Source organism: Antechinus flavipes, chromosome 1, assembly GCF_016432865.1.
Source record: "Antechinus flavipes isolate AdamAnt ecotype Samford, QLD, Australia chromosome 1, AdamAnt_v2, whole genome shotgun sequence".
Lineage (NCBI taxonomy): Eukaryota > Metazoa > Chordata > Mammalia > Dasyuromorphia > Dasyuridae > Antechinus > Antechinus flavipes.
Genome location: NC_067398.1, coordinates 213,543,963 through 213,568,877, shown reverse-complemented (window position 1 = coordinate 213,568,877; position 24,915 = coordinate 213,543,963). Strand labels below are relative to the sequence as shown.

At 37.4% G+C, this 24,915-nt stretch overlaps 1 protein-coding gene across 1 annotated transcript in view; it reads right to left on the bottom strand.

Annotated features, from left to right (window-relative positions):
• The window catches only part of FBXO10 (F-box protein 10), an 80,107-nt gene that overhangs the window by 43,458 nt on the left and 11,734 nt on the right, over positions 1-24,915 (bottom strand). The window contains exons 2-3 of the mRNA XM_051995987.1: positions 14,597-15,187; positions 11,654-12,511 (exon numbers count right to left, since the gene is read on the bottom strand). Of these exons, the coding sequence (XP_051851947.1) occupies positions 11,654-12,511; positions 14,597-15,184 (1,446 nt within the window). The 5' untranslated portion in view covers positions 15,185-15,187. The remainder of the gene's footprint in view (positions 1-11,653; positions 12,512-14,596; positions 15,188-24,915) is intronic.

The window sequence follows — 24,915 nt, the reverse complement described above, 5'->3', positions numbered from 1 at the left end:
AGAAAACTATGGAGACTGAATGTGAACTAAAACAAAGTATTTTCACCTTTTTTGTTGTTGTTGTTGTTACATTGTTTGCTTTTTTGTTTTGTTTTTTTTTTATATAATTTTCCTTATATGGCATGACAATTATGAAAATATGCTTTGAAGAAGTGCATGTGTTTAACCTATATCAGATTGCTTGCTGTCTTAGGAAGGGAGAGAGGGGAAAATTTTTAAAACACAAGTATTTGCAAAGGTGAATGTTGAAAATTATCTTTGCTTATATTTGGAAAAATAAAATACTATTTTAAAAAAAGAGTTGGTACGGTCTTTTCTCTCAAGCAATCTACAGAATAGAGAAAACAACAGAGTGAAAGTTAATGACACAGTGATAGAGACAAAAGACAAAGATTTTTATTCTCAACAATATCCTCACTATGTTTAAGAGTATGAAGAATTTGCTTAATGCTCTTGTTATGTTACAGTAACTGGGCTCTAGGGATACTCCAGGTGTTGATCAGGGTCTGAAATGAATTCCTCTGGTATCTTAAGATTTTTTTTTCTCACACAAGACTGGTTCTGCTCATTTCTCCACTTATCCGGTCAATTCCTGGGTAAACAAAGTCTATGAAAGGTATAAATGAAATATTGTTAAATCAAGCGGACACTGTTGGGAAAAATGTTTATCAATTTTTAATACATATTGCTTTATGAATCATGTTGGAAGAGAAAATCAGTACAAAAGGGAAAAAAAAACTTTAGGAGAGAAAAAAAAAACAGAAAAAAAGAAGTAAACATATAGCATGTGCTGATTTACATTCAATCTCCATAGTTCTTTTGCTGGATGCAGATGGCATATTCTATCCAAAGTCTATTGGGATTGCCTTGGAGGGAAAAATTTTAATTAAAGTAAATTCATTCTCCAGGAAGCAAACTAAAAATGGATCTTATTTAATGGCTGTTTTTAAAAAATTTATTCTTATAATAAAATAATTTTTTTTAAATAATAGAAATAATTCTCATAATAAGTAGGGATTCATAAATAGATATCTGCTTTAATCTTGGACAGCTATGAAACTGTGTCAAAATTAGACTCCTTCTTTCTCTCCCTAAGGGAGAGGTAATGGACAGAAGTGTCGCAGCTGGGGATAGCCATCAGGAAAAAATTGCAAGCACACTGACAGGTAATTGTAAGGTATTGCTTTTAGGATATAGGAAAAAAAAAAAGTCCAGTGTGGCTATCTTTCTTTTGTCAGGAGGAGGGGTTACGAGGATAGAATCTTGCCTCAACCATGAGAGACAGAGGAGGGGAGAGCTAGAAAGTGACTGAAATAGAAATTGAGCTGATAGTGAAGCAAATAAAAAATAAAAGAGACTATTTGGAGTGTTAGACTAAGTGAAGTTTAAATCATGAGTGATTGCAGCAACAATAAGATTATACGATGATCAAATTCTGACAGATGTGGCTCTTTTCAACAATAAGGTGATTTGGACCAGTTCCAGTGGTCTTGTGATGGAAAGAGCCAACTACACCCAGAGAAACTGGTGGGGATAGAGTGTGGACACAACATAGCATTTTCACGTTTTTGTTGTTTGTTTGCATTTTGTTTTCTTTCTCTCTCTCTCTCTTTTTTTTTTTTTGATTTGATTTTTCTTGTGCAGCATGATAATTGTGGAAATATGTTTAGAAAAATTGTACATGTTTAACATATATTGGATTACTCGCTGTCTAGGGGAAGGGGAAAGGAAGGAGAAAAAAAATTGGATGAAAATTATCTATGCATATTTTTTTTGTTTTTGTTTAATTAAAGCTTTTTCTTTACAAAACATATGCATGGGTAATTTTTCAACATTGACCCTTGCAAAACCTTCCGTTCCAACTTTTCCCCTCCTTCCCCTCACCCCCTCCCTTAGATGGCAGGTAATCCAATACATGTTAAATATGTTAAAGTATATGTTAAATACAATATATGTATACATATTTGTACAGTTATCTTGCTGCACAAGAAAAATCAGATTTAGAAAGAAAGTAAAAAAAAAAAAAAAACCTGAGAAGGAAAACAAAAATGCAAGCAAACAACAGAAAGAGTGGAAATTATGCATATGTTTTGAAAATAAAAAGCTTTTAAAAAATCATGAGTGCTTTTGCATAGTCTTATTTTAATGAACAGATGAGGAAGCTGAGTCCCAAGAAACTACATTAAGTTTAAGGGAAGATAATTGGATAAGGAGAAGAAGGGGGATCTGATTCCAGATTTCCTGACTCTAGAACCATTACTCCATTTCTGCTACACAAGAAAGCTCTTTTCTTCTTTTCCCAATAGGACATCTAAGATAGTAGTCCAAATGTTTCTCACCTACTCTTCCTCCTCCCTAAATCCTGCTTTCAATAACGTGGATAACTACCTCAAACCTCTGTTTCAGTTTGGCCGGTCTTTGTTTAGCTTCAAGACATAATTGGGACAGAAATCCTTGGATTTTACCTATTTCAAAGATGTAAGCCTGACTTAGTCAAAACTATGAAATAGGTAAAGTCCATCTTACTTGCCTTTCTGCATAACATTGCTTTAAACAAGATCTGGTAAAACGAATTTATACTCGAGTCTTATGGGCTTGATATAATATGCACACAAGGGTTACTTGAATTCTAACAGAGAACTCCCAGAAGGAGCAAGGCTTAACAAAGGACAACCAATCCTTTATTGAAGAATTTCAGACATTAAGGTCGATAGGTAGCTTCTAACAGATCCTCAAATCACATCTTGATGATAGAGACCTATTCCAGCTACTCTTAAGGTGGATTCTCATCACAAGGTTTCATTTATAAAAATGATATTTATATAGTATTTTGAATTTCTTTGGCTTAAGGAACAATCAAATACCGTGATAAGTGAAAAGCCTGACAGTTTCTGAGTAATTAATAATCAATTTATTGATTAAGTTAGCTGATAATCAATAAATTGTTAGTCAGTGGTTTCTCTTGGTAACAAAAGACAAAAACATGGAGATCAGGGCATGTTTAAATACCTTTGAAAAAAGGGAGGGGAAGGGGTCTGTGTCCTAAAGGGTGAAAATCAACTCTGATTGGTGAACAATTAATGAGAGGGTAGATTTTCAAATGAGGAGGTGGACTGAAACCCTTCAGCTCCTCCTGCTGAAAACATGGCTTGATTATGAGACTGAGTTGCCTCTAACAAATCACATCATTCTGATTTAGTTTTCTCTTTTATGATTTAGGTTACCCTAAATCACAATGAGCAGCTACAAGGGCACAGACTTAATGCTGTAGGGCTGGAATTTACTTAGATTAGCTTTGCTTTGCACTCTGAATAGAAATAAGATTTTCTAGTTGGGTTGGGTCCTGCCCAAGATGGAGAAGTAGGGCAATCTCATCTATCAGCCTTATCCTTCAAAGGCTGGTCCCCTGAGTGTGGAAATAAAGTGGAAAAAACCCCCACCTTAATCCTAATTTAATAACTGGTTATTATAATAATAAAAAATAACCTCTTCTCTAAATACTTTGATTGGAGCAAAAGAAAACCATGCCTTTTCTACAAGTATTATAGGATTTAGAACTGGAAAGCACCATAGAGAGTTAGTTCAACCTTCTAATTTTACAAATGAGGCCTTGAGAGGTTACATCATTTGCCCAAAGTCATGCTAGACCTAGATTTGGACCCAAGATTTCTGATACCAAATCCAGTTGCATTTTTTTCCCCTGAATCTCTAGCATGGAACACACAATCTGCTATTTGTTTATATAATGAATGGCAGCTATATTTGCTCAAGGAGGTTCAAATTCCAAATTAGCATAAAATATTAATTTGGAATTTTTAGGCTACAACTTGCCTACACACAGATAGAAATCTGACTCAGGCAAATTAGCACTATGCCTTCTTTAAATAGGAGCCTATTTCATTTCTCAAAATTTATTCAGTCAAAGCTCTACAATTTTTACTAGAATAGGTGGTAGCTATTCTAGTAATAATCACAAAGGAAATACCTAAGAGATAAATTTCAGAATTTTATAAGCTGTCACACAGACCCCAAAATAAGTTAGGTTTGTAAAAAGTGTGACTATTGTATAAAAAGAACATTACTGAGAACTGCTTCATGCTTGAATACACAATTGGAAGAGCATATGATACCTGCTCATTCAGGAATCTTTCCTTCCCTTTCCCATTGACAAAATCTCAGAATAATAACTTAAAAGTTCTAAAAAAAAAATTTCAGAATGCAAAAATTCTCTGAAACCACTAAGCAAGATCTCTCCATTTTAGAGAAAATGGAAATACCACATAAAATCCCACACTGTCTAGTTGTTATGTAAGAGCATCATACATCTAAGCCACAACTGCATAAATATGGAGAACTGCAGCTATCTCCTCAAAGAGGTGACCCATTCTTGGTCCTATGTCTGTCTCTGGTCTTCAAAAGAGCATGAATGAAGAACAGACAGCAATTTCTACATTGACCTCATTTTTTGTGGTTTTGATAGAGGCTTAGAATAATTTTAAAACTAAATATTAATAGTTGGACAATATGTTCCTAAATCCTACAGAGGAATGAAAGGAATGCAAATTTGATCTCAAGCTTTCAACAAAAAGCTCTAAAAAAATCAGATGTTGTATATTTTAACTGTGAAAAGGGGTGTTTAACATCTAACAAGAATACAAGGAGCCCAAGATTTTAGAGTAAAACTGAAAGAACCCATTACTCATATAACACTCCTCAGGGAAGATATGGGCTAATTTCAAACATGGAAAATCTGCAGCAACTACTCTCTGACAAGGGCTTGATTCTCATTCAATTTGTCAGCAATTAAAATCAAACTAGTGAAGTAGAAAATGTACAAGAACTGCTTCTCTATGGTGCCAGAAAACAGGACAATTCACAAGAGCAAATGAAATGTACTTGATGCAAGCTGAAAAATAAATTAAAATCTTCCCAAAAAGCAGATTTCTCTCCTTGATCTACATCAGAAAAAGAGATCTGTGAAGATGGAAGCAAGAAGTACAGTTGGGAGAGGCCCTAAATTGAGTCAGATTCTAAATTCTACTTCTAGTTCTAACTTGTCACAGCCTTTTTGACTCCCAATTTTCCTTAAAAAGTATAAAGTAAGGAGCTGACCTTTAAAGATAAATTCTCTTCCAGTTCTAATTAATCACCCAAATTTATTTCCTCTTTGTAGATGAAAAATAAATGCCAACTGGATAACTTTACCCCAATTTTTCCAAAAAGAAGTTCACTGGCTTTTATAAAAGAAATTCTAAATAAAAGAATTGCAAATTTTCTGAGCCTAAAAGGACCCTTACAGATCTCAACCCCCTTAAAATCCCTTCTACAATATAACCAACAAATAGTTAAGCAGCTTCTGCTTGAAGATGTCAGTGAAGAGGAATCTATTATTTTCTGAAGCAATCAATTCTGCTTTTGGAGAGTTCTAATTATTAGAAAGTTTTTCGTTATATAAAGCCTAAATATGCCTTTCTGAACCTTCTACCCCATAACACCTATTTCTGCTCTCTGGAGTGACAAAGAACAAGTTCTGTCCCTTTTCCAAATGACAGCCCTTTGTATACTTGAATACAGCTTTCATGACCTGCTTTCTCCTCCCCCAAGCCGGCCCTCCCGAAATCTTCTAGCTGAATATTCTTGGTTCCCTCAGCTGATGTTCACATAGAATGAGCTGATAATAGGTACACACAGCCCTTCACAATCCTAGCTGCTCTTCTCTGAATCCTCTCAGCTTCCTGATGACCTTTCTGGAAGGCAGTTCCAAGAACTAAACAAAATATTCCAAACGTATTCTGACTAAGGCAGGAAGTGGAGGTTGGGACGGGAAAGAATCTTCTTTATTCCTGGAAAGAACACCTCTCAATGCAGTCCAAGATTGCAGGAACTTATTTTAATGTCATATTCATGTTTTTTATAAATATTGAGTTTGCAGTCCTCCAAAATCCTTAGATCTTTTTATTTATTTATTTATTTATTTATTTTATTTTATAATAATTTTTTATTGACAGAACCCATGCCAGGGTAATTTGTCTACAACATTATGCCTTGCACTCGGTTCTGTTCCGATTTTTCCCCTCCCTCCCTCCACCCCCTCCCCTAGATGGCAAGCAGTCCTATATATGTTAAATATGTTGCAGTATATCCCTGATACAATATATGTCTGCAGAACTGAACAGTTCTCTTGTTGCACCGGGAGAATTGGATTCAGAAGGTAAAAATAACCCGGGAAGAAAAGCAAAAATGCAAATAGTTTACATTCATTTCTCAGTGTTCCTTAGATCTTTTTAAAATAAACTATTAATCTTGCTTCTTTCCCATCCCCCATTTTGTACTTAGAAACTGATTTTTTTTTAACCTATGATGTTACATTTATTCCTATTAAATTTCACCTTTTTTGGACCAAAAAAGTAGGATCTTTTTTTGAACTAGTTTGTCAAAATCTATTTGGATCTTGATTATCATCCAATGTGTTAACTCAGTTTCCTTGTTTGTAAAAAATAAAGGAGCTAGATTTGTTGGTTTCCAAAATTACCAGGCTCTAGAGCTATGGCACTATCTCTCTCACATTTGTTTCATCTTCAAATCTGATTAAAGATGCCAATTATTATTTTTTAATTTTTATTATATTATATATTATAATTATTAATATATTATATTAAATAACATATTGTTATTATTTACAAGATATGTGCATGGGTAATTTTTTAGCATTGACCCTTGCAAAACCTTCTGTTCCAACTTTTCCCCTCCTTCTCCCTACCCCCTCCCTCAGATGGCAGGTAGACCAATACATGTTAAATATGTTAAAGTATATATTAAATAAAATATATGTATACATAAGGGATGCCAATTATATAGATAAAAATGTTAACTTGCACAGGGTTAAGAATAATTCCCTAGAACACTCCATTGTAGTCTTCTAAGTTGACATCAAACTACTAATGACGACTCTTTGGGCCCAGCCATCCAACTAGTCCCCAAATCCATTAAATTATACAATCATCTAGCCTAAAACTTGTCAGTTTTCTATAAGAATAGCATGTGACATTTTTGTAAATGCCTTGCTAATTTACTTAGGTAAATAAGCATTCCTTTAAACTCCCAGTTTAATAATCATGTCTGCAAAGGAAATAAGATAATTTGCTGTGACCAATATATTCTTGATCCAAACAGGGTCGTTATCACCACTGATTTTTTTTTCCTCAAACTTTCATGGATCATCTTTTTAGTAATATATTCTAGAATTCTGCCAGGAACTAAAATCAAATTCATTAACTTACAGTCTACAAATTTTATTATCATCCCTTTTGTGAAATTTGGGAAGATAGTTAACATTTTTCAATTCTGGAGTTTCTCTCTCATTCTTGAAGACCTTTCAAAGATTACTACCAGTGGCTCAGTGATCATTTCTACCAAGTCATTCAGAATGTAATTCATCTGTGTTAGGTGACCCAAACTGTCATTAAACACGGATAGTTGTCTCTTACTACCTCCTTATTTATTCTGAGTATCAATTTCCTATTTCAAACTTTTTCTCAGTTTTTTCTGATCCAAAGAGCATTTTCCTTGGCAGAAAAAACAGAAGCAAGATAATAATTAAGCACCTCTACCTTCTTGTTGCCATTGCTGGGGCTCAAGGGGGATCCAAAAGGTTGGGATTCCATACCAGTTATTGTGTCTCAATAGAATTTGCAGACTTGGACCCATTTCTGAGTCAAAGAACAAAGTTTATTTTAATTGTAATGCCAATTAAAACAAGCTAAGTTCCAGGAGAAGATAACAACCAGGGGCAAGAAGATAAATTTATAGGAAAAAAGTTAGAGTGCTGTTAGTCTTTTCAGCCCTAGCATCCAAGCTCAGCACCTTGGTGAACTGAAAATTCTGCTACCTCCCCAAAACACTTTCAATGGCATCCTATTGGACAAAATAGTCTGATGAAGGATTTCAACTTCCAAATGTATTGTACTGGGCTTTCTTATAATGCTCACATCCATTTGGTCCATTCCCACATGATGCATTATTTGAAATGCTCCTTCCCACAACCATTTCTTTTATGGGCCATGTGAGTAACTTATGGATGTTATAAAACTCCAGTGTAGTAGGCTTTTCTCTGCTTATCATTTGTCATCTTTGACCCCTAAAAAATCAAACCAAACCAAAAAAAAAAAACAAAAACAAAAACAAAAACCAAACCCTACACTAGCTTCTGTGGATAATTTTCTATTTTTTTCCCACCCTTCCACAGTAAATAAAAAAAAGGGCAGCAACTACTTTTGGTACCATAGCAACCTGGGTTAAAAGCAGTATTTTGCAGAAGCTCATTATTAGGGTGAAGAACATTCTGTGTATAATTGGTTACCTAATGACTAACCCGGAAGCAATCAGTTAGTTCTAAGCCTCTTTTTGGAGGGTGCTTGCCACCCTTTAATTCAGTACCAGTAGACTTTTCTTTTTTCCTGGAGATCTCTGGCAAGTAGTAAATGAATTTCTTCTAATGGGGATGAGTTGGGTTTAGTTTAGTTTTGTTCCAGATGGCACAATATTCTTTCTGAGAAGAGAAAAATGAACTTTCCTCCCTTTTCTTTCTAGAGTCTCCTCTGGAGACTCATGAGAGAATCACAAACCAACAGCTGGTGAGTGAGTGGTAACTGTAACTGTTGGCAGTGAAGCACTCCCGTGCTGACTTGTAGGGAGCCAAGAGAGCTGATGAATGGAGAGCCTGGTCCATTGCAGTAATTATAGGAGAATTCTCTGACTCTCTCTGGCTAGGAGGATACTATATGCGTTTTTGTGTTTTTGAAGAGATGACAAATTTCTCCTTTCCTGTAAGTCTTGTAGAATAGCATTCTACAATGCACAAAGTGAATATGACTGAGCCAATCATTATATTGGTTGTTTTGTCTTGAACGTTTAATGCTTCATTTCCTTAAATAATTAATTAGTTCAGATTTGCTCCCGGATATCTGGCAGACAGCCCACCTTTCTCATCACCACTAGCAACAACATTTTCCCAAATGCCAACAACAGGCAGGTGGTTGTACTGGTCAGTACCAGAAGATTTTTTTTGTTCCTAGGAATCTCTGGTAAATGGTAAATAAATTTCTTCTCGTGAGTGTGAGTGGTTTTTTGTTTTGTTTTGTTTCATTTCAAATGGAACAAAATTCCTTTTGAAAAAAGAAAAATGAACTTTCCTCCCTTTTCTTCCTAGAGTCTCCTCAGAGAATCACAAAACCACAGTCTTATAGGGGACCTTAGGAATAGCAGTATCCTGCAGGCCACCTGTCCTATTTCTAATCCAATTCTCAAAGCCATCATCTCAGGAGGCAACTCTTGGGGTTCAGCCATCCCTACCAACCATCAATCGACTATCCCACATAAGGCAGGCCAGCCGGCCATGCTGAAGAAGTTGGGTCCTCAGAAGGAGAGACAGGAGGCAACATCTGCCATGCCCATCAAACCACCGCCACCAACACAAACAAAAGCAGCCTGACCACAATCTGCCATCGCACCCTGACAGAAATAACCCAGGACTATGCTGAACTCAAGAGCCTTGGGAAGGGCAAGGCTTCCAGCTCATCATCCTCAGCCATGATCTTGGGAAGTAGCCCCTCAGGAGATGCAGCCTGGCCACTATTCCTTTTAGGGGTTACAGTCATAGCTACAAAAGACTTAGAAAGTTCTTGTCACCTAAATCCTTGGCATTATCAAACAATTCAACATAGAAATTAATATGATTTTTATAAGTGGAAATAGCATTAAAGAAGAAATATTAACATTTGATTTGCTAAAGTACCTTAAGAACCATGGGATCTTTCCATCTGCCTAGCAGCTGAAACTTCCATAGCATTTTCTTCCCCATTAGAATTTGAATTCCCCCTACACTTAACACATCGTTTTACCAGTAGAAGGTATGTAATAAAGTTTTATTCATTCATTTAATTATTATTACTTTCCTACCTCAAACAATTAACTTTTTTCTAAACTTCGATTAGAAGTTTTTACCTCAACTCACATATAGAAACCCCTCTTTTTGATTAGGTGATCAAAAGTTAAGATCTACCACTTGACACCAGAGAACAACTACAGCTCTAGGGGCAAATTTTTTCTACTGAGAGGGAGGTAACAATCTTTTTAGAGAATAGAAAAGGAAGTTCTGGGAAGAAGGGAAGTGACCACTGATTAAGACTTAAATTACCAACATCAAGATAATACTATTTGCAACACTTTATATTCATTCTGATGTCAAATCAAAAAACCAAAGCAAAACAAAAAAAACATCATCTCGTGGCTCCTTCTCTAGTGATGAGCTTCTCCACCTTTAAGTAGGCTGTTCCTCAAAGGATACATATCCTTCCCATCCCTGGCTCATATTCCCAGCCTTTGAATCTGAAAGGACTGCATGGAGCAAGCCCTTCATTTACAATCACCATCTTTGCAACCCCAGGATGCAGCAATATTTTATTCATGTTTATCCATATTCCTTTATTTCTAAACACAAATACGTGAACAAATCAAATGGGTTAATAGCTATGTAACTTGGCTTAAATTTGTAAATTCCCTTTTTCCTTTCTATTATGGGAAGAAAAATAACTGCTAAATCTGTCTAAGAAAAAACATTAGTTCAAAGAGATCTGCATAAGTAGTAGTGGATTTTGGATTTGGGCCCCCCCAAAAAAAGATAATCAATTTTAGCACTTTAGGGCCAATAATAGAATATTAACTTCCTGAACTACATTCTTATGCAAAGAAGTCTCCTCCAAATTTGAAGAAGGCCGATTAACATTACTTTTAGAAGGAAGCCCATATGGAACTCACCAGTGCCACAACTGACTGTATGAACAAGTACCACAACCCTTGGAATAAGTTATAAGACTGGGCTACAGGGTTTTTTCCAAGTCATTTTAGGAGTAGCTTTAGAATTACCTTGGGGTAAAGGGGTTCCTCCTAAGTAACTCACTAGCAGCACAAAGAATCCATTGAGGCAAGGACCTTAGAATGGCTTTGAATAACTTCAGTAACAAAGGCAGCTTAGGAATCATGTCATTTAAAAGAAACCTTGACTAATCAGTGACATACTGTTTCAATGTTGACCCTATGAAATCTGTATTTATAACAGCCTCTCTGATACAGCAGGAATCAGATTTCAGATATCAGGGATGCTGCTTATAACACATCTTTCCTGCCTTCCTGAACTCTTGAAGGTGCTCTCTGAGTGTGGCCAGATTCAGGTATGGCCATTCTGAATCCATTGGCTTTTCTGATCATGACAATAAATAAATGAGTACTTATTCACCTTCAGGACTGCTCTAAATTTCTCAATGATATTCTTAAAAAAAATCATGGACATGGACATGTTTTCTATAAAGGAATGAGTAATAATGGAAGAGAACAGAACTGGGAAAGCAAGCAGACCAAAGGAAATGCAACACATACATTTAAAAGGTACCACTGAGAAAACTAAATTATCCAATAAGCCCAGTGATACATCAAGCACTCACTGCACATAGATGTTTTATACATAGGTCCCTCGGGTAAATCAGGAATCAGGTATCTGGAAACAGGCAAACAATTAGACTCAATTGATTAAAAACTCATCTCAAGGACTCAACTTTTGTTTGTTTAAAGATGTGCATTTGAGCACTTCTCACAGCACCTTGCTATTCTGCACGCACCGGACAGCATACACCAGATCCCTGAAGATGTTCCCTTCCATCTTGGCCCGGCCCTGGGAGCAGACAAAGACGCCCCCCTTGCCATCTCTAAAAAGGCACTTCCGAATGAGGCAGCCCTGCAAGGAGCTGGCAAGGGACTGAGCCTCACTGTCTCTCTGAAGCTCTTGATGCAGAGTTTTCAGTTCCAGGCCGTTCTGGAGATTGGACAGTCGAGTGGTCTGTGGCCGGCCAAGCAGACACCTGGCCAGGGTGTGGCTCAGGCTGGGCGCCTGGTGAGAGACTTTGTACACAAATTGGTCTTCAGGTTCATTTTCACTGCCAGAGCTCTGGCTGCTGTCATTGGAATCAGTGTCAGGGTCGATCCCCTTCCGGTTCCTGGTAGAGCACAGATCCCTCTTAATTTCATTTTCCTTCTGGAAGTCTTTCTCACATGCTTGTGGGGATCTTGAAGGGGGAAGTAAATTGCTCTGGTCTTCACCTATGACAATCTCACAGGTCCTTAGATTTCGTGTAGGCAGTTGCCCTAAGGTTTCTTGGTTTGATGGGTTTAAAGGGGTTGAGTCTTGGGTGTTTGATAAAGCAGAAAAGGACTTGACCAGTCCCATCAGATGTTTATAGGCCCAGTTCCTGTCAGAGGATGGATGCCCTTCGACAGTCACAGAGGCAATTTCACTCCCAACAAATTCACAATTTTCAAGGACACAGAGAGCTACGCTGTGAAGGCTGATGCTGGCTTGATTAAAGGTACAAAATTTGACTTGGCAGGTTCCTGGAGCATGAATCTGCAACTGCCCATTTTCAAAATTGCAGTTATCAAATTGGACATGACCTGAAGACACCTAAAAAAGGAAAATAAGAAAATGAAATTGCAAAGCATCTAGGGATTTCCTTGCCTTATTCTTGATCTTCTTTTCCTTTACAAAGGATTTTTTTTCCTTTCAAATAACTAATGAATTATGTATTTCTTAGCAACTAATGAACCTCCGTAACCCTATCTACTTCTCACACCCAAAAGAACTATACTTCAGCATGATCTTCCTGGTCCCATTTACATACTATTAAGTACCAACTAGTCAAAAAAGAAAAATTTAAACTAAATGTATATGTCTGTCTCTCTCACCACATACCTCCACCCTGACCAAGTGGACATAATGGGCACAAACAAAAACCAAGACTAGAGCAGATATATCTTTAGCCTTTTCCTTACAACTCGGAGTCCTTACAGTAGTTTTGGAGCTAGGAGATAGAATAGGTCAGAGAAGAAATCAGGGATGATAGTAAGGGAAGTTTTAATAAATGTATTCCAGGTTGCCAGTTTGATCACAGTGCTATTCCAGGAGATATTTTTTTTTACAACCTCCATGGAATTTATATCCTACACCTGGCCAAACTTATAAATGAAAAGAATCCTAGCAGCAAAGAATGGGAGTAGAAGTACAGTCCCCTGGTACCCAAGCATCACATCTTGTACTCCTTGAAGAGGGTGCTTTGGAGGGGGATGGGGAAATAGAAACATAATCTCTTTCTCTATATAAATATATATGTTTGACATATACATATGTATAATGACATATATATTGGTTCAAGGAATACAGAGCTCTACAGCTTCAACTAAACTTGGTATGATCAAAATCTGAGTATTCACATTTGGGAAGACTCCCATAGTAGAGCACTATTATGGGTGTTTGCTCCTGTGATAACATGGTAGAAAACTTCATTTTCTGTGAAATGATCATTTTTACCATTGCACAGCCTTGAGCAAAAGGATTAAATTTTACTGATAATTAAATCTGACTAAGAAACCAAATAAGATGAGAACTGAATGCTTTACTTTTAAAATTTTATATTAACCAAGTTGAGATATTTCTTTGAGATATTTGAGTCATGAGATCATATTCTTGGTTAAGGTCTCAAGAAATCATTTGATTTAGGCAGGTACATAAAAATTCTTCATGGATGATTAGAAGGCCTATTGATTTGTTCTAGTATTTAATCATCTTTACTGCCATTAAGATTTTCCTTTATGGCCAACTTAATTTTCGTTACTATCATTTAAGTCCACTTCTTACTGTTGAATGCTCTATGTAAATGAATAACCTCTCTGGAAGACAAGTGAAACCTTCACATATTGGAAAAGAGATATGGTTACCCCTTGTTAACTTCTTTTTTAAGCAAAAAATTGTCCATTACCTCCTGTTTTGCAAAAGTAGGAAAAAAAAAAAAAAACCCTCAACATTTATCTCCAGGTCTTTGTGCCAGCTTTAGGAGAGTTCAGTGGTCCAAGTGAAACAGATTAGGGACACAAATTTCCTTCTTCCCAGATTAGTCAGACGCATATTATGTGATTAAGGAAAAATCATTTAGTTTCTCTCAGAGGTAAAAAGTTTGTTAACAACGAACTGATCTAGAAACTCTTTTTTAGTCACAATTTTCAATTTCCATCTTCCTATTTCCTTCAATTTTATTGTCCTCTTAAGGAATAAAACTTGCTCCAAAAGAGACCACTCTCGACTTTTCTACCCTTCCTTCCCTCCTTAATGTAGTAGATAATGAGATAAAAATGGATCATGAAATAGCCAGAGGATAAAATATGGCAAATGGGAAAAGAAAGAAGGGATACACACAATCCATGCATTACTATAATAATAATAATATATGGTGCTCTAAGGTTTGCAAAGTAGATTACAAATAAGATCTCGTTTGACCCTCACAACCACCTTGAGAGGCGGGCACTGTGATGATCCCCATTTTGCAGGCGAGGAAAGTGAGACAGGAAGAGGTGAAGTGGGGCTGGGGACTCGGGTCTAACTCTAGCCTCGATGGCTCTAGCCAGACAACAAAGAAGAAGCGTGACGTGCTGGTGGGAGCCGCCCATCAGGACTAGAAAAGCCCGGGTCCCCACGGCCAGCCCGCGGCGCACTCACCTTGTACATGACCGGGCTGAACCACACCGGCATGAAGACCAGGTTGCAGAGGCGGGTGGTGGCGCAGTGCTGATCCACACACACCAGCAGGGCCACGTCGCCAAGCTTCCCGTGGCCCATGATCTCCACCGGCACGTTCAGGATGATCTCTCCCTGCTCCTCGTAGATGCCTGGGAACAGCACGATCCGGTCATAAATGTTGGCCGAGGTCAAGGCGCTGCCAAGGTTGTCAAACTCACAGCCAGGCCCGACGTAGAGAACGCGGCGGTCCTTCCTCCGGCGGAAGAGGTAAAAGCAGTTGGAAGACTCCAGCTCCTGGGCGTTCTTGGTCCACGTCTTGGCAGCCAGGTAGTGCTGTTTGAAGGCCTCTCTCCAAGACCGCGGCTCCACGTCGGGCTGATTGGGCCAGTTGGGATGCCGGCACTCGATGCATCTCAGGCACAGCTGGCGCCACCTGGTGCTGTCCAGGCTGAGGATGAGCTCGTACCAGGCTTTGCACACAAGGCTGCAGCGGCCCAGGTCAGGAAGCCGCAGGTAGGCCAAGATCAGGCGCCACAGCTCCAGGGGGAGGCCGCTCACCTCCATCATCACCTGGGAGACGGGAAGCATACACAGACTGAGCATAACATAGAACGCTCCATGTTTGGGGCAATGCTACAGTTTCCTTTTAACTTTACTTGAGGTCTCTTTGACCCAAGGCCACAAAAACGCTTGAGTTTCATTCCCAAATGATAGTATGATAGAGAGGAAGTCTAATGATGATGATGACTAACATTGATAAAGTGCCACACACTTCACGGAGAGCACCTTATTTGTTCCTCACAAGAACCTCGGGAAGTAGGTGCTATTTTGTCTCCATTTTACAGATAAGTCAACTGAGGCAGAAATTTAAGCAACACAGCTAGTGTTTGTGACACCCAACTCTTACCTTCCTGACTCCGGCCCAGTGCTCTCTCCACTATGCCAACTAGCTGCCTGGAGTCTCCTCAGAAAACTGACAGCTATATGGAGAAGGCCCACAAGGATCTAAAAGTTCTATGGTAAGTTCGGTGAAAGAAACTGGCATTAATTTAGAATCATAGCATTACAGATTTAGTGATGAAAACAATTTGGAGGTCATCTAGTCTCACCCCCTCAATTTATAGTTGAGGAAATGGAAACTTAGAGGGGTTAAAAAGTACATTCGGTGTCTTTGAATACAAAAACCTCAGCTTTTTAAATCCAGCACTCTGCTCCCCGGAAACCTAGGCTCTAACAGATCATCCTTAGTCTTACCTTGCTTATAAATCTCCATGTCACAGGGGCAGCTAGATGGCCCATGGATAGAGCACCAAGCCTGAAGTCAAATCTGACTTCAGACACTTAACACTTCTTAGCTATACAAATCACTTAACCCCAATTGCCTCAGCAAAATAAATAAACAAACAAATAAATAAAATAAATCTCCATGTCACTTCCTCAGATATTTCCAAAGCACTATAAATAGGCACTTATCCCCATTTCACCTGCTTCTAGCTCACTAAGTTTTGCTTTCCAGTTTTTGCATCCCCAGCACTTAACATAATAAATACTTTATTAGCATCCTGCTTTATTATTCAAAGTAGGAGGGGGAAAGAAAATAGATGGCTAGAAGATGGTCCAAGTAGATAACCAGGATGAAAAATATGATCCGATGAACCAAATCAGTTCCAAAGGAGTACCAATGAACTGAACCAGCTACAATCAGCAAAAGAACTCTGGGAGATGACTAAGAACCATTACATTGAATTCCCAATCCCTGTATTTTTGCCTGCCTGCATTTTGGATTTCCTTCACAGGCTAATTGTACAATATTTCAGAGTCCAATTCTTTTTGTACAGCAAAATAACGGTTTGGTCATGTATACTTATTGTGTATCTAATTTATACTTTACTATATTTAACATGTATTGGTCATCCTGCCCTCTAGGGGAGAGGGTGGGGGGAAGGAGGGGAAAAATTGGAACAAAAGGTTTGACAATTGTCAATGTTGTAAAATTACCCATGCATATAATTTGTAAATAAAAAGTTATTAAATTTAAAAAATATATATATGATTCGAGGCTTCCAGGTGGGACAGTGTGAGACATCAGGGCAGGAGACCTAGAGATGACAAAGTCAAGCCCTCCAGGGTAAAGTCTCTGAAGATCTGTAGGCTGCACAGGACAGAAATGTTACTGGAGTGAAATGTCTCAGCCAAACTGCTCTACTTCTATCTCTTGTGTGTCATATTCTTTCTTCCGACATCCTTGCTTTGCATAGGCTGTTCCCTCATGCCTAGAATGAATATTCTCTTCTCTGTCCCTCAGAATCCCTTCTTCTTCGACCCTCCCAGCTCAAGTGAAACCTCCTTCAGGAAGCCTGCTGTGATTCTGCCCTCCCCTGTTGTTGTCAGTGCCCTCCTTTCAGAAATTACTTGATATATTTATTTTGTATTTTTTCTGTGTTTTTATATATATATATATATATCAATAGAATGTAATGTACTTGAGTACAGGGGATATTTATCTTTGTAATCCCAGAGCTTAGTTAGTGCCTTAATTAGTACTTGGCATAAACTACACAGTAAATAAATTGTTTGATGAGTGGGGTCTTTTTAAGCACTAAGTTAAACTATAAAGGTTCTGCATTTGATTTTTTTTTATTTTTTAAAAAATCAGTGGTATAAGTAGAGAATTTGATTTAGCAGCAGTGCATGTCAACATCTGATAATTCTAGATGGCCACAAATGAACGAGCAGTACAATAATAATAATGCCCTTTATATATGTGAATACAACTATCCTTTCTCTATTTGGTCTTTTTTTTTTCTTCTTCAGAACAAACATCTCAAGATAGTTCAACTGTACCTTATATGACAATTTCTAAAGCCTTCATTATCTGGATAAATTATATCTTTCTTAAAATGTGGTACTCTCCACTGCTTTTTTCTTCTCTTTAGCCAGGCTTCACTTAAGTGAAGTAGCCTAAGACTATGTTTGCTTTTTAAAAAAAGTATTAAGTGGCCTAAGGCTATGTTTGCTTTTCTAAAAAATTATCATTATAATTTTGTTTTTGTTTTTTTTAGTGGGGGAGGTGAGAAAATAAATGCTTTTTAGAAATGCTTCTCAACTGAAAAAATTTTCATTAAAAAAAAAAATTAAAAAGTCAATTATAAAGTAACTTCAGAAAGCGAAGTGCAAGCACTAACAACTAGGGGAATGAGAAAAGATTTTATGTAAATGGTGACACTAAGGTAAGAATTTTAAGAAGTAGAAGTAAAAAAAAAGTATAGTGTACTTGAGGCAGGGGCAATATGCCCGTGAAAGGCACCCAGAGAGGGAGACTGAACAGAGTGTATCATGGGACAGTTTGACCAGAACTTAGAGCAATTTCGTAAAAGAAAAGCTAACAGGACTAGAAGAAGAAATAAGTGGACATATGGAATAGTGGTGGTTTTAATATATCATTATTAAAATGTGGCAAACCTAGTAAAAAGATTAACACAGAACTGTTCATTTAATATGTTGGAGGTAATTGTATAGAAGGAGAAGTTAAATGATAGAAGCAGAATGATAAATGATAGAAAAGAAGACTTTTTCACATGCAAATGAAAATCTTACAAAAATAATCACATGCTTAGTCATAAAGGACAAATTGAAAAAGGTAAAAATGCTACACACTCTCTTTTAAGACCACCAAAGATTAAAAACAGAAATAAATAACATGAATAAATGGCATAAGGCTCCATGAAATTAAAAATAATCTATTAAACAATAATTGTTGTTAAACAATAAGAAAAAAAAGAAATTTAAAAAATGTCAACAGCATATTTACAAGAAAACACTAATAACCCTTTTAAAATATCTTTAGGATACATATGAAACTGTTTTTAGAGGTATAATTAATAGCACTGACTATCTAACCCAAAGATTTTTTTAAAAACTAAATTATGTTTACACCTAAAGATATTAGAAAAAGCAAAACAAACAAAAAAAGCAAAACAAAGTAGAAAACTTAGATAATAAAGGAAAGAATAGAAATAGAATAAAACTGAATAAATAACTTCATTAATATATATATCCAAGGACTGAGGGTTTTTAAATATGCCAATAAGATTGACATATACACTAACAAACTGTCTTCAAAATAGGGCAGAAAATCACCAAAATTAGAAATGAAAATGAGGAAGATATGAAAATTATAGAAGAAATGAAGGATATAATCAGAAAATACTGTGCATAGCTATATGCCAATAATTTGGAGAATTTAAATAAAATGGAAGAATCTTTGCAAAAACATAAATTACCAAAAAAAAAAAAAAACCAAAAAAACAAAAAAGGAATAGATACTTTAAGGAGACTAATTTAAAGGAAGAAATAAAATACTGGAAGCTCTTCTGTTGCCAAAAAACACCTGCACATGGGTTTACAGACATTTTTCCAAATGTTCCTAGAACAAATAATTGCCAAATTACATAGACTTTCTAAAGGCAGAAAAAAAGATGGAATATTATACAATTTGTTTTATGAAGGAAATTTGATGACAAGAAAATGACAGGACAATTTTATGAATGACCACAAATACCAAAACACTAAACAAAATGATAAATGGAATATGGCAAAAAAACAAAACAAAAAAAATCTCCTTCTTAAAGAAGGGAAAGGGACCCACATGTACAAAAATGTCTGTGGCAGCTCTTTTTGTAGTAGCAAGAAACTGGAAACTGAGTGGATGCCCATAAGCTGGAGAATGGCTGAATAAGTTGTGGTATATAAATGTTATGGAATATTATTATTCTGTAAGAAATGACCAACAGGATGATTTCAGAGAGGCCTGGAGAGACTTACACGAACTGATGCTAAGTGAAATGAGCAGAACCAGGAGATTAAGAAGACTATATGATGATCAATTCTGATGGACGTGGCTCTCTTCAACATTGAGATAATTCAAAACAGTTCCATTTGTTCAGTGATAAAGAAAGCTATATACACTCAGAGAGAGAACCATGGGAATAGAATATGGAACATAACATAGCATTCTCACACTCTCTGTTATTTGCTTGCATTTTGTTTTCTTTCTCTGTTTTTCTTTCTTCTTGATCTGATTTTTCTTGTGCAAAAAGATAATTGTATAAATATGTATACATATATTGGCTCTAACATGTATTTCAACATATTTAACATGTATTGGATTACCTGCCAGCTAGGGGACAGGGTGTGGGGGAAGAAGGGGAAAATTCGGAAGAAAAGGTTTTGCAAGGGTCAATGTTAGAAAAAATTACCCATGCATATGCTTTGTAAATAAAAAGCTTTAATAATAAAATGAAAGAAAGAAAGAAAAGAAAAGAAAAGAAAAAAACATCTTTTGGATGTTTTCTCTTTTCTAGGAATTCACAACACTGCGATTTTGTGGCCCCTCTCCCCTAGTCTTCTAGGCTGGATCTCTCTGTGGAATAGCCCCAAGTTTCTGTGCTAGCATTTCCCCCCACCTCCAGCCCCCACCCGCATTGGTTCTCATAATTTCAACAGTTATTTTTATGCAGATCTACATATTTACTGTTAAACTCTCTCAAAAGTTTCAGTCCAACATCATCAACTGAATTTTGGGCATCTGAAAATGTATGTCTGAGCATATTAAACAATATGTCCAAAATCGAACCCATTACCTTTTCTCTAAAATTCTCCCTCTTCTCAATATCCCTCTTATTTCTGAGCCCCTACCGTCCTCTCAGACTCTCAACTTCTCCTCATTCTCATGCATCTTGAATATCCAAGCTATTGGCAAGTCCAGTTATTTCTGCTTTTATGACAGCTAAAGTCTCTATCTGCTCTCAAAAGCTGCCACTTTTGAGCAGGTCCCACACCAATGCTCTAGACTATTGCAATAGCCTCTTAATTAGTCTCCCAGTCTCCAATGCCTCCCTACTCCAATGCATTCTCCACTCAGCTGTCAAAGTAATCTTCCTAATGAGCAGGTCTGACCATGTGAACCTCCTACTCAGTAAATCCCAAGATCAAACATAAACATTTAAAGCTCTTCACTATGCATTTTACAACTGAACTAGGCTGGTCTACAAATGCTTGACTCTGCATCTCGTGATTAGTTCTTTGCCCTGGCTGTCTGGAGGGCTGCAACACTGCTACTTCTGTCACTCAGCTTCCCTGGATTCCTTCAATACTTAGTTCATATCCTTTGATCCCACAGAGCCTTCACTGGGTCTGTATCCCAAGGAAATTGTAAAGGAGGAAAAAGGACCCACATGTGCAAAAATGTTTATAGCAGCTCTTTTTGTGGTAGTAAAGAATTGGAAATTGAGTAGATGTCCATCAATTGGGGAATGGCTGAACTAGTTTTGGTATGTAAAGATAATGGAATATCCTTTTTCTATAAAAAATGATGTACCAGCTGATTTTAGAAAGGCCTGGAAAGATTTACATGAACTGAGGCTGAGGGAAACAAGCAGAACCAGGAATACATTGTATACAATAACAGTGAGAATGTGTGATGATCAAGTATGAAAGATTTGGTTCTTCTCAGTGGTTCAGTGATCCAAAGCATTCCCAATAGACTTTGGACAGAAAATGTCATTTGCATCCAGAAAGAGAACTATGGAGAATAAATGTAAATCAATACAAGTTCACTTACTTTTTGTTTTTTCTCTCTCGTGGTTTTTCCCTTTTGTTTTCATTTTTCCCTCCCAACATGATTCATAAAGAAATGTGTATTTTAAAAGTTATTATATATGTATAACCAGAAAAAATAAAACAATTAATAAAAAAATTTCAAAAAAAAAAAAAAAAAAGGCTAAGTTCAAATCCCCCCTTCTGAAGGAGGCTTTCTCAGAAGTCTATTGCTTCTAAGTCTTTTTTCCTAAGTGTATCTTTCATTTAGATTTGCATATATCTTGCCTACATATTGTTGTTTGCATATTGCCTCCTCCATTGAACTACTTAAGGGCAGGAACGGTTTTTGCATTTCTCTGTATCCCTAGTGTCTTTCAGAAGGTATTTATTTTTAATAAATGCTTCTTGATTGGTTAGACCGACTTATTTATATCAAGACCATAAGAATGGTTTGATTTTAGGGGAAAAAAATTCTGACAACTTGAGAACAGTGACTTCTAACCAAACAACAACTAGAGCCTTTGTATATTATTTAAACACTGAATGAATACTAAACTTGAAAGCATAGACAGGCTTACTTGGTCACACGGGCCATATTTAATAAATTCTGAGATTATCTATTGGAGCTAAATTCCAAGTACAAAAGGTCAAAAATTCACTAATACAATTCATTCAAAAATTAAACATTTCTTAAGCATTTATATATAAGGAAATCTAACCCTTCCTCTCAGAGTTTAAATCCACACATTTTACTGGGAAGATACAAAATATATATGGATAAGTAAATACCAAGGTATTTGAGAGCATTGTCAACTGAAGCATTGCATTTCCAAGAGGAAAGGCCTTTAATTGGGCAGTAGGCACTGAGCTGAGTTTGGAAGGAAGCCAGGCAATTCTAAGGGGGTCCAAGGGATAGCAGTGGTGGTGAAACATTCCAGGGATGCATGACAGTCGCAGAAAGGCATGGATGCAAGAGATGAAAACTGAGTAAAAGGAACAGTAAGGAGACTAGTTGGGCTAGAACACAGTGTATCAATGTGATTCATATGAAATGAGCCTGAAAACCAGTCTAGAATGGCTTTAAATGTCAGGCTGAGAAGAGCTGCAAAAAAGATCTGTTAAAGATTTTAAAGTAGGAGAATGTCTTAGTCAAATCTTTTTAAGAACATTAATTTGGTTCCATGTTAATGATGGATTTGGGAAGGGAGAGACTAGAAGCAGTGAGACTAATTATGAGGCTCTGTAATAGTCCAGGTGAAATGTGATAAGGGACTGAATTAAGGTAGTAGGCAGAGAAAGGGAGTAAATACAAAAGACCTTAATTAGTAAGGTACAACAATCACAATTTGGCAAGTAATTTAGATATATGGGAGGATGAGGGGAAAAGGAAAAATCAAGATTGACTGGGATTTCACTTTGTTGGATTTTGTCAGTCCAAGATGAATACTCCTACCAGTGGAAACAAATCTAGCACTGGATAGTTTTCCCTTTCTAGATCACCTAGTGGCAAGCTCCAGTTCAGAATGAAGATCTAGAAGAAATACTAATAAGCCAAAAGAAGGGAGGTATCACCTCTGGGCATTCAAGCTTAATTCATTAGAGAACTTTCTACTGTGGAAGATGAAGAAAAAAGTGGAGTTTTCTGATAAAGTTCTGTACCATAACTGCTCATACCTAGCTGAACTACTCAATACCTACTAATGTAAAGCTATTAAAATAATAACTAGATTTATGTATCACTTTAAGGTTTACGGAGCAAACATGTTATTTCATTTGATCCTCATAATAATAATAATAGCTAATGTTTTCCTAGTGCGTACTAAGGGCTTTACGATTATTATCTAATTTGCTCCTCACAACAACCCTGGAAAGAAGGAGATATTTATTTTCACGAGGAAACGGAAGCAAAGGTTACCTGACTGACTTAGGGTCACGGTTAAGGTCTGATTCTGGATTTGAACTTGAGGCTTCCTAATTCCAGATCCAGCACTCTACCTGCCTTGCCACCTAGCTGCCCTCCTTATGTTAATTGTGGATAGGTGAGCTAGTCCGGGTGCTAGGGTAGATAGAAGCAAGAGATATTTATAAATACTGACAGATCTAGCATTGGTGAGTTCAAAAAAGTTTTTTTTTTTTTTTTTCTAGAAGGAACTATCAACTTTACTAGAACAGCATGAGTAGAAAGCAGCAAGCCTCTGAAGCTAAGATAAACATCCTCGCGTGTCTGGAGGGGAACGGGAAGAACACATGCCGCAAGTTACTAGAGAGGAACTGCTTCCCCAGAACACAAAGCCTACCCAGGCTGGGACCACAGGCTTCTGCAAAGCCCAGATGCGTTTTTGGTGTCTGGCTTTCCCCCCAGGATCCATTCTGATCACGGCCGAGATTTTAAACGAGAAAACTGTCCGCAAGAGTCTGGCAGGAATAAAAAGTCCGGCGTTAGCCCCTACTGTCCGCCAAGGAGCCCCGAAGGAGGCTAACGGGCAGTGAGCATGCAGGACCGGCAATCCGGGCTACCAGCGGCCTCTTTGGAGGCTGTGGGCTGTACTGCAGGCCTCCTGGCGCTTGGGGGAGAGCGGCGGCTGCCTACCGACCTGGGCTTCGGACTCCCTGGAGATGAGACCCACAAGTAATGCAGCTCAGGGGGACACGGCGAGAAGCGGGCATCGGCGTGCTAGAGTACCCAAATTATCAGGGCTCAGAGAGAGCCCCCTTCTGCCCGGGCAGCTCAGACTGGGCTGTTGGTAGCAGGCCGCAGAATATCAACCCAGTGCAAGGGAGGTGGCAACTGGGGGCAGAGAAGTGGCGTGGGGTCATTTCCCAGCTATGGGGACTAGCTAGTTCGGGATCAGGCCAGCACACAGGTCACGGGGAAGCACGGCTGCTGCCCCCCAATGTAGGTGTAAGGACTACGGTACACTACGATCCTGATACACAATGCTACATGCTATATGTGAGCTGTTTGGTCTGCAGCAAGCAATTCTAATTCAAATATTATGTGTGCGTCCCTATGTGGTACCTAAACAATATGAGCATTTATTCAGTACCTATTAATAACAGGCACTGTGTTAAGTGCTGGGATGCAAAAGTGAAAAGAGTCCCTGATCTCGAGAATATAAGCTCTTTAGAGCAGAGTATTTGTATTGTTTTACTGGTATTTGTACTCCCACAGCTTAGCACAGTGACAAAAGAGAGAGAATTCCATGGATCTAAGGAAAGGCATTCCATGCATAGAGGTAGATTTTGGAAGAAAGATGATTGAGTAAAAAGGACTTTGAGTAAATGTTTCAAAATAAGTTGGGAACCAGAAGAAAGAAGAGAAATGCAGAAGTCTGCAGTGATCACAGAAAGTACAACTCTGGATCCTGATCTAAATCTGTAGTCCCTCACAACAACCTATAGAGTAGGGTTTATTAATTAAGCTCAATAAACTTGTTTTTAAAAATATTATGACTGTATTTAAATTAATTGGCTTTCTTTGCATTCCTATGTATTTAAAAATATGGTTCCATGATTGCACATATGTAACCTGTTTCAAATTGCTTACTATCTTAAAGAGAAGGGAGGTGAGAAAAAGAGGGAAAAAATTTAGAATGCAAAATTTTTTTCAAAATTGTCTTTACATGTAATTGGAAAAAAAAAAACACTATTTAAAAAGAAAAAAATGGTTTCAAAGAGTTCAAAAGCTTTACCAAATT